The 10913-nt window shown below is 47.0% G+C and overlaps 1 protein-coding gene across 7 annotated transcripts in view; it reads left to right on the forward strand.

Annotated features, from left to right (window-relative positions):
- THRB (thyroid hormone receptor beta) overlaps positions 1 to 10396 on the forward strand; it is a 582690-nt gene extending 572294 nt beyond the window's left edge. For all 7 annotated transcript variants that reach the window (XM_086942146.1, XM_086942142.1, XM_086942144.1 and 4 more), the window contains 2 exons: positions 367 to 625; positions 5415 to 10396. In XM_086942146.1, the coding sequence (XP_086798272.1) occupies positions 367 to 625; positions 5415 to 5656 (501 nt within the window). In that variant the 3' untranslated portion in view covers positions 5657 to 10396. The remainder of the gene's footprint in view (positions 1 to 366; positions 626 to 5414) is intronic.
- The last annotated feature ends 517 nt before the right edge of the window (positions 10397 to 10913 follow it).

Below are 10913 nucleotides of genomic sequence, written 5' to 3' on the forward strand. Positions count from 1 at the left end.
TTGCATTGCAAATGCTTGTTGTCCTTGTGATTGTCAACCCTCCTCTCCTCAATGCTTTCTTCTCTCTGCTTCTCTCTTTCCCTTTTCATCTACTCCCTAACATTTCCTCCTCTGCTATCTTTATTTCTACTCTTGTTTTTCAGTATAAACCTTCTCCTGGCACTTGCATGTCTTTTACATTATTTAATCCTAGTAGAAAGGAATTTTCGGCCAAGCTGCCTGGCTTGGAAAAGCCCTGATGTAGTTGCAACCAGGCACTATATGTAGTAGTAATAAAGTAAATTGATTGCAGTCCATGTAAGCCTTTGTTCTGTTCGTATGGACCATGTTGCACTCTTAGTGACCCATGCTTTTGCTTCTCCCCAGCTGCCTTGTGAAGACCAGATCATCCTGCTCAAGGGCTGCTGCATGGAGATCATGTCCCTCAGGGCAGCCGTGCGCTATGACTCCGAGAGCCAGACATTGACGTTGAATGGAGAAATGGCAGTGACCCGAGACCAGCTGAAAAATGGGGGCCTGGGTGTGGTGTCCGATGCCATCTTCGACTTGGGCGTGTCGCTGTCGCAATTTAACCTGGATGATACTGAGGTGGCTCTGCTGCAGGCCGTCCTGCTCATGTCTTCTGGTGAGTGACTCAGTGAGTAATTGAGTGAGTGAGTGGTGTGAGTGTGTGGAAGAGGGTTTTGTGTAGATTACTGTCCTCAGGCCGTGCTTCTCATGTCTTCAGGTAAGAGATGGGTGTGTCCGTCTGTCTATATGTCTGTCTCCAATCTTCCTCCTTATGTCCTCAGCTGAACCTGCGTCTACATGCACGGACCGCTGTTGCTGGCCATGCTGATGTTGTGTCCTGGCAATCATGTAGACGTGCGTGTCAGGAGATGTCATTGTTACTGGTCATGCTGTGCATGTCGTCACGACCCTGCGAGTATCTATATGAGTGTGTATTGAGCAGGTCCACCCATTACAGTCCATGCAGCACATATTTGTGTAGTGATGGGACACGCCTTCTAGTACAATAGGTGATGCCTCAGTGTTACATTGTCCAGTTCCTCCCAGATCAAGATATGGTAGATCCTCCTTGGCCCTCAGGCAAACATAGTTGTCCCACATTACCGAATATAGCAGGGAGGATGGACAAGTTACGGACAACGTATCTCTCTTAATTGGAGAGAATGCAAGTGAGTTCCCCTTCAAAGCCCAGAGAGGCTGCGGTGGAAACAACAACTCTTCCGGGGCTAGCCCTAGGAGCTAGTCTAGACCTTTGATGGATAGTAGATCACTAAACAGAGGAGCGTCATCAGCTTTGTGGTACTGCCTGGTACTTGTATACTTTCTGCTGTGTGTGCCCTGGCAGTAATTCCTCCTGCTCACTAGTGAGGAGGTAACAGTGCTTGGATATGTGCTTTCACGATGATGAAGAACTCTCATTGTGAAACAATTTGATACTGAAGTGCAGTTCAGGGGTCCTCTTGTTATCCTCAGGTTCTTGCTAGTCTGTCCTTTACAGATGAGATGATGGACCGAATAACATTTAATAAGGAGAAACAGTGGTACCTCAAGGGGGAAGTGCGAGCCTCTACTTCCTTGGAAAACAATATGTAGCCATCAAAAGATTGGTTCCATTTCTAAACAAGACAGTTTTATTCAGTGTGTTCAATAATAGACAAAAGCATTGCATTTTTATAACCAAGCCAAATTGAAAGAAAAAAGAGGTGACCCCAAACAGCGCAACGGCGCAGTACAAGTGAAATGAGCGAGTGTAAAGTGCTCTGGTGCTATAGAATGTATATACATGAATAGTGACTGATTCAGGATGCAAAAGTAGTTCATACACACTGAGTGAAATGCTCCAGAATCAAATAAAAACATTAAACTATTATGTCAACGTTTCGACCCGATGAATACAATTTAAAAAGGGTCATCATCAGGACACAGGTTTGGATAGCAGCCACGAAGTAGAAAATAAGTGATTATAGGGAATATATAGTCCGCGCTCATGCAGAACGGGACAAGGTAGGGACATTCTTGGCCTGGTTGGCTAACCCGGCGGTCCGGGGCTCCCCTATAATGTCTCTGGCCACACCTGCAGGGGACCTGGTCTTCTCACAAACGGAGGTGAACAACCAATTTTTGGAATATTACACGCTGCTATATCAGAGTAAGATGAGGGACCCCCCTGAGGGCCTGGACGACTATCTAGAGGCCGCGGGGCTACCACATTTGGACCCGGAACAGGGCACAAAGCTGGGGGAACCTATTTGGCCGGGAGAAATTAGGGCGGCGGTTAAACACATGGCTCGGAGAAAGACGCCGGGAGCCGCTGGCCTCCCGGTGGAGTTCTACGCAGAGTATTTGAATTTCCTAGTGCCACACTTGCAGTCGGTTTATCAAGAGGCATGGAACCTGGGCAGGCTGCCACCCCCCATGAGAGAAGCGATCATAGTAACGCTACTGAAGAAAGGTGGGGACCCCGAGTCCGGGGCCGCGTACCGACCGCTCTCCATGCTCACAGTGGACTATAAGATCCTCAGTAAGATTCTGGCCACGCGCCTTTTAGATCACATGGCCACCCTGGTACATCCAGACCAATCAGGGTTTATCCCTGCTAGGAATACTGCAACGTGTATTCGGCGATTGATCCGGATCATGGGGGATGGAGGACACGGCTCGGCGAGGGCAGCAGTGCTGCCGGTGGATATCGAAAAGGCGTTCGATAGTGTAGAGTGGTCGTATTTGTTTCGAGTATTGAAGGGATTTGGTCTGGGGGATCATTTCATACATTGGACCAGCCTGTTATACAGTTCTGCCACGGCACGGGTTCGTACGGGACGTACTGTCTCAGCGGCCTGCCAGGTGGAGAGAGGTACTCGTCAGGGCTGCTCTCTGTTCCCACTGCTGTTTGCGCTGGCAATTGAACCGCTAGCTGCACATGCCCGCCAGGGACGATTGTACAAGGGGGTCTCGCTGCATGGGGAGCTTCATCACATATCGTTATATGCGGACGATCTCCTTTTATATTTGGCTGACACAAGGGAAGCCTTGCAGGGCGCTAGGCACTTGCTCGGGGAATTCGGCCGCTTGTCCGGTCTACGGGTGAATTGGAACAAGACCTGTTTGTTCCCCCTCTCCCCTGGGGGTCGGCCACCCCCGGCACTGGATGGCCTGAGGTGGGAACCTGACTGCCTACCGTATTTGGGTGTCCGCATATTTCACGCCCCCGCCGACCTCTTTGACGGGAATGTGGATGGCGCACTGAGAGGGCTCAGAGGCAGTATAGTGTTCTGGCGTACTCTCCCCATATCAGTAGCTGGGCGCATAGCACTCTTGAAGATGGTGGCTCTCCCACGGTTGCTCTACTTTTTTCGTACTTTGCCGATCTGGATCCCTGTTTCCTTTTTTCGGACGCTCCGGGCGATGATGACAGGGTTTATCTGGGGATCTGGCAGACGACTGGTAGCATTGGCCACCCTGATGAGACCGAGGGAGGAAGGGGGGCTGGCGGCTCCGGACTTAGAGTGGTACTATCTGGCGGCACAGCTACAATGGCTTACACAGGCTGTGGTGCGAGAGTTCAGGGGGCCTGCGGTCCGCAGGGCAGGCTCATCCCCAGGCACGTACTGTCGTTCGTTATTCTCCGGCAGAAGCTTCGATTGGACCAGCTTACCCTTGAAGAGCGCACCCTCCGGTCATGCTGGCTGCGAAGTCAGAGGCGCGCAGGGTTTGCGAGCCCCTATGCCCCGGAAATCCCCTTGGGTGTGTGCACGGCCCTACCTCATGGCGGAGACTGGTCAGCGTTGGCTGGCTGGGAGGAGCGCGGTCTCCACATGGTTGGGGATTTATATAGAGATGGTGTCTTGATGCCTTTCCCAGCATTGCGGGAGGCCTTTGACCTACCAAGGGGGGACTACTTATTGCATGCTGCCTTAGTGGCGCGAATCCAGAAACACTGGAAGATGGGATTGTCAGAACCCCCAACATCACTGAGGTGCCAATACATCACTATGGCGGATGGTACGTTTAAGACCATCACCTGTTTGTATCGGCGATTGTCCACGGAACACCTTTCCCCTCTGGACAGCTTGAAAGTTAAATGGGAGGATGATCTTGGTGAGCTTATCCCTGAGACGACGTGGCCACAGTTGTTGAGGCCCGCTTGGAAGGGCACGCGCAATGCTAGGTTTCAATTGGTCCCATTTTATACTCTCCATTTAACCCCGGTCAAGATCCAGCAGTGTTTCGGGGGGACCCAGTCGCTGTGCCCTCGGTGCCAGGCAGAAGACGTTGATTTTGGTCACATGTTTTGGTCCTGTACGGGATTAGGCTCTTATTGGATGGATGTGATAGCATGTTTGAACCGAGTGACGGAGCGCGAGCTGGAAGCTGAGATGGGAACCTGCCTCCTGTTGTGGTTTCTGCATACCCCTAACACTAAAGTGACAAGCAAATTTTATGATTTGGGTTTAATAATGGCAAAGAGGGAGCTTACCATGCACTGGAAGGCGAGGACGGGTCCTAGCTTTGAGAGATGGAAGGCGAGCTTCCGGCACTGGGCGGGGAGCGAGGCGTCACTTCGGCTCCAGCTGGCTTGGCGTTCCTCTAATGACAAGGCGCTGGAAGTTGCAAAGGCCTGGGGAGCGTTAGTAACGGAACTCCAATCACCGGTTGAGCCAGATGAGGGAGACTAGGTACAGGCAGTAGTAGATCAGGGAGCGAGTACCAGAGCAGAGGACCCCGGGAACGCAGAGGGGAATGTTTTGAACGGGGACACTTGAGCACATATAGGGAGGAGCTAAGCACTACACGACACATCCAGAAATATTGACAGCTCAGGAGGGAGAGTCGGAGCAAACCGGACGAAAACTACTATCTACTATCTATTGAGAATCATGGTGATGTTATTTTACACTGATTTGTGTTAACATTGGTAGCAACCAGAATTATAGGCGCTGTGTAGCACGAAGACACTCGAGGGCACACTGACGGGGATGGGGGTAGTGGGGGAGGGGAAGAGAGTGTTAGGGGGGGACAAAAATTGAGTCCTGGTTAATCCTGTTTTTGATAATGAATATTGAACTGCACACAAGTCTTTATTGCTTGTGATGATAACTTGCTGATATGACAATTGTTGACTCAATAAAAATATATATATTTTTTTTAAAAAGTAGAAAATACGTGTCAGTGGCTCTACTTGCATAGAAGACAATTTGAGAATTTTTACTCATCTACAGTGTATAAATTCTCAAATTGTGTTTTAAATTCTCCTTATTACTTGGTTACCCCGGTGCCAGGGTTACTGGGTTGCCCCTTCTTCTTATACATACGGACCCAATAACAATAGCATGATCCCGCTGTAGGGCCTGGCCTGCATCCTTATCTTGTACATACTGATGCTTCTCACTTTTCTCTCACGGCAGATCGCCCAGGCCTTTGCAACGTGGAGCAGATCGAGAAGTTCCAGGAGGGCTTCCTCTTGGCCTTCGAGCACTACATCAACTACCGGAAGCACAACGTGACGCACTTCTGGCCCAAGCTGCTGATGAAGGTGACGGACCTCCGCATGATTGGCGCTTGCCACGCCAGCCGCTTCCTGCACATGAAGGTGGAGTGCCCCACAGAACTCTTCCCTCCTCTCTTCCTGGAGGTCTTCGAGGACTAGAGAGGACTCGTGCTTTCTAACTCGGACGACGGTGCCACTGCACTCGCGCGGGCAGAGCACAGACAGAGGAGGATGGGCGGTGTTTCATTCCATGGCCTAGCACTTATTTAATGTTTTTGGATTATTGATTATGTTGTTGTTATTGCCTCTAGACATTAGTGAAAATGTCCCTGTAAAGCGGGTACCCTGTGATTCTAGCATTTCCGTTCCTTTTGCCCTTGTATAAGAGCAAGGGACGGCAAATTACACATGTTCACCGACACTAATGAACATACTCCCTGAATGTCTTGTTCGCTTGTTTCCAAAAACCTCCCCTTAACCCTTATCACACACCTTACCCCAATTTGTGCCTTGGGCGGTAGTTCCTAGCAGACTTTGCCGAATGTGATCACCAGCGCCCATCCCGCCTTTCTGACAAAGAAATAAATTTACAAAAAAGTCCCAGGCACAAAGCAAGCCAGAGTATTCGAAAGAGGATCCGATTTCTCAAGAATGCTCTCCTGTTTTATTTGTCCCTGAAAAAATGATCCTCTCCAACTGCATTCTGGTTGGTGCACGCCACCATCACAGGGTCCTGCCCTTGATAACCCGGGCCAGAAGCACTTTATTTAGCAGTTAGATCACTGCCTGTCGCGATAATGTCATTTATTGTTCATGGTGCAAGAGGGAAGCCATACCATCATCTTCGTGCGCCCACAGAGAGACCTTTTGGAAATCCTCTAAAAGAAGTTTCAGAGGTCTTCAAAAAGTTGCCAGTTAACCAGGAACAGCACATCCATGGAGGTGTGATGGCAACAGAATGCAAAGCAAAAAAACTAAGGCGCAAGATCATCAGGAACTCACTCACCTCTCTGCTTGGATCTATATGTTGGAAAATCATCAGACTTTTCCTGTGAAGAGAAACCACATTTGCTTCTCCAGAAGAGACCTCATTGCCTGGCCACTAATGGCTTCATTGGGTATAGCAGCTCCTCGAAGCGACTTCAGGACATTTACTGATGAGACGATTACTGTGCAATGAGATCTTTTCATTTCTTGTGATATGCTGAGAATTTATTCCAAGGCTTAGAAAACCATCCAGAAATACAGAACGAAGAATGTCATGATCAGAAATATCTCTGTAGCCAAAAGTGTGTGGGACTGTTCTTGAGGGCTGGTTTTGCAAGTTGGGCTATGTTTTCACATGCATGTGGCGGCAGAGACAAAATCCTCAGCCCTGACTAGGACATGGTTGGATAAAGATTTATGTCGGGCTAGTAGAAAGCGTAGTTTCTTTCGAGCTTTGATTTTCTGGAGTGCCACTTCCTTCCCAGGTTGATTTTGACTTTGCGCTGTTTTCTCTGGCTGCTGTGGTAGGCACTTCGACAGGGTTTTACAATGAGAAAAACACACATCAGGCAGGTTTTATGGTTTTAGGAGGTTTTTCACTGCCTCGTAGTCAGTCCAGAGCCAAGCTTGAGGATGGCAATATGTGCTGTTTTTTCTGGTTCTTTTTTATACTGAGGTTAGGTGAGGGATGTTGACTGTAAATGTAACTGCAGGTTAATCTTCAGTTCAGGCTTGAGAGTGGAGGATTGGTTCGACTGCCGCTCCTTCCATCACTCCGCTATCCACTCTTGACGCTCTGCTTGTGCTTTTCCTTGTGACAAGGAGTGATAAGCATAAAAGAGGACAGTGCAATATATCATTTATTCACTACGCAAACTGACCTCTCAGAGGGGCACGATGGAACATAGAACTCCATGCATGCATGCATGTTCTCTTCAACTTGACTCCTCATTTCGTTCACAGATATCGACTGGTCAGGGTACCCTAGTCGCGAATGAGGAGCTGCATGATTTCTTAAGATTTAGCAGGTAAGGGGCGGTGAGTAAACCATTCAGCTTGACCCGAGTCTTCTCGAGGAGGCCAGTTTCTTGTTCCCTTGCTCTAAAAGCAATTTTTACCTCTGTCTACTTGTTGGACGACTATACGCTTTCCGAACTCAGAAGCGAGATGCAGTTGGGCTTTAGGCTTAGCCTTCCTGCTCAGCATTTTACCTATGCACCTCAGCGGATTCTTTGTGGCCTCCGGCCTTTACCTCATTAGTTCAGCACTTGGCTTGCTCCCTACCAATGTCATGTTGAGTTTAGTTTACCTTTTAGCCGCAGTCCTGCTTCAACTAGAGTAAAGAAGTGCTTCTCTGGGTGTTTCTTGAATCAAAACCTTCACGTTTTGGTTTGCCCTCTGTTTCACAACCTCTTTTACCTTAAAAAAACAACCCAAAACCAATTTTCAGAGCTTTGGGTTACCTAAATGTTATGTTTTATTGATCTGTATAGCGCACAAATCACCCGAGAGGGTATCCAGGTGCTTGGCAGGTGTGTAAGTGTGAGGTCCCCAAGGTCCTTATATGAAGAGCCAGGTCTTGTTTGTGGTTCTGGGATATAGCCCCGTATCTCCTCCATAGTATACACCGTGCGGTCATAAGCCTTGTCCTTTTAGGCATCATTGTGCAGACATTGCACCTTGCTGATGGTGACATTATCACCTCTACTCTAGGTTTGTGTCCCAGATATAGATTGGATCTCACCAATGACGTCTGCAGCGGCATCATAACAGCGCCATCTCTTCTAGTACAGCTCAGCATCCCAGTTGCCTCCCTTATTCTCTCTTGTACTGATTGGCCAGATCCGATGGTACTGTTTTGTCCTGCTTCTGAGGTTCTTAAAATCGGTGACATTGAGTTGGGTAATAATAAACATCCTTCATCTTTCACTATCTTTTTCTAAAATTAAATTTCATCAAGTGACACAGATATCATTTGATTTATGAGGGTGCGTGTCACATGATTAACTCTTGTGGTCCTTTCAAATGCCAGGCTGGCATGACCAGCTCTTCTTCAGCCCAACATCCTTCTATTTGTGACTGGCTGTCCCAAGCACTACTGGTCATTCATTCTATGCCCTGATGTGGCTAAAGCTGAACCAGCCCTACCAGTTTTTCAGATGCGACTCTGTCAAGTGATGGGCCCTTAACAACGCATTGTTGTCTTTTACAGGTGATCCTGGCATATGAATGACCTTTCTACACTTCTGGAAGCATGTGGGTGGTAATGTGGACATATCACAGTTTTTGTCGCAGCTCTGCTCGTCTTTCAGAGATGAGTCTGCCTGGTGACTACACTGCTGCCTAGAGGCCCCTTCTCACGTGTGATACCGTAAACCAGTCTCAGATCTTTAGCCAACAGGACTCTGCCATTTAGGCCTTCTAAGTAGGTTTGCTTTTCCGCTTGAAGTGTGGAATTCAAAGTCTTAGTATGGGAATTACTCTTGGCTAATAAGCCTGCACTTGCAGTTGGCCATTTGGCCACAAGGAAGGTAGGTGTCTGGCTACTTCCCATCCATGTGAACCTTTCAGCAGCATGTCCAATCAGTACATTTGCCACTTCAGTCGAGTAGAAGCTAAAATCACTTGACCTTTCAATAAATTTGTTGCAATTGCAAACAGACAAGGACATTTTCCAGGGCTTGAAACAGTAAAATCACTACCTTTCATGATCTTTGGGCACATCCTAGTTTCTTCCATTTTGCCAAATCCTTTGTGATTTATGGAAAAAGTTTAGTTTTTCCAAAGATGAACCCTTCGTTCCACCATCGAGTGTTTGATCACCTTCACTATCGATGCGGTGGAATAGAAACCTCATCAAAGCTTTCCCATTGCTCCTATGATGGTGCCCCAATCTTTGGTGCTGCTAACTCTTATAGGACACCTATGTCCTATCGGATGAAGCCTGCCAACATTATCTTATAGCTCAGTTTGTATTTCTGCAAGAGGTTAAGACATTTTCAGAAAGCTAAAATGTTACTTTCTTTCCATAATACTGTGAGAGTTAGGTGAATGTTGGTGTTAGATCTCACTGGAAATGGTGCCTTTTTGGCCAGTGACCTAAACCATTTCAGCAGAAGTAATCATAACTACTTCCCAAATACATTATTGAGTAGATTACTAATTTTCTTGGGTCCTCTTTCTTCACCGCGGTGCACTTTCATGTTGAGATCTTATTGCTTGCGTTTGTGGTGTTTGGAAAATTCTTCTGTACCCTCTTTCCAGTCGCAGTACCAGATGATTGGGATTTACAAATTTGGGGTTCTAGATTAATTTCGACAATACAGGACACGTCTCTTAGTTGTGCTTTATCGTCGCAAATAGACAACTGCTCTCGAGCTCCCGCTCCAACCCTGGTTATGTTCATCAAATCCATTTTCCTTACATTTACTAAAAGGCAGTGGTGATGAATTTACTGCAGTCTCGCGTATCATTCTGGGATTCGCTGCTGATCACATCCCCAGGTCTTGTTGTCTTCATTAGCCACAGTGAGTTTCTTTGTGTTGGTCTGCAGAACTTGTATATGTCACATTGACCTCCCACTGCATGGATCTCCTTGAAGTGCTAAAGCCAGCTTTATTGATCAGAGCTAAAGCCGATGTCGACAAAGTCTAAATGTTGTTAAATAGATTGATAATTTCAGCTGAAGGGCAACATGGAGTCTGAAGGTTTTGGGCATGGGTGAAAGTAGATGGCCAAATATAGGTGATCAGGTTGCAAAGTCATTTGATGTTTTTCTCCTAGTATGACGAGAGTACAGATCTAGTAAGCTAGCTTTTTGATATTGAAAGATGATGATCCATATTTAAATTTTATAGAGAGACAGAGAGAGATCCTGTATTATAGTGTGATATATTTATTTTCTGATTAAAAGTAGAATACATGTATTTTTAAGAAAAAAAAACAAAAAAAGTTACGTCATAAAAAAATGTATTGTGGGGTAAAACAAGGTTTGGCCTTATCACAATGTTTCGCCTGTGTTGTATATGTATATGTATATGGAAAGGCAAAAAAAGCCAGGAAAGTATGAACGTCTTGTATGTCCGTATGTCAATGTTGAAGGGTTTGAAAGCAATATTGTGCAGGTGATCACATGCTTGTGTCTGCCCATCAATGGAGCTTGCCTTCTTTAAAAGCTTAGCCTATTACTGCAGAAGACAATCAAATATTAAAATACACCAGAGCCGTAGCCAGCAGCACGCCAGCGAGCCTTTCTTTCTGTCTAATGCCTGTGATTATCGTGCCATGGGTTTGGCACGACAGACGGGTGGGTACAGGAGTGAAGTCTATTACTGACCAAAGTAACTTATAATTGTTAGTCGCTAAGCTGCCCCAGCCATCTACAGACCTAAAGAAACTCTTTGTAAATAGCACAATAGCAGGCGGGTTC

The sequence above is a fragment of the Lissotriton vulgaris genome, chromosome 10 (genome assembly GCF_964263255.1).
Source record: "Lissotriton vulgaris chromosome 10, aLisVul1.2, whole genome shotgun sequence".
Lineage (NCBI taxonomy): Eukaryota > Metazoa > Chordata > Amphibia > Caudata > Salamandridae > Lissotriton > Lissotriton vulgaris.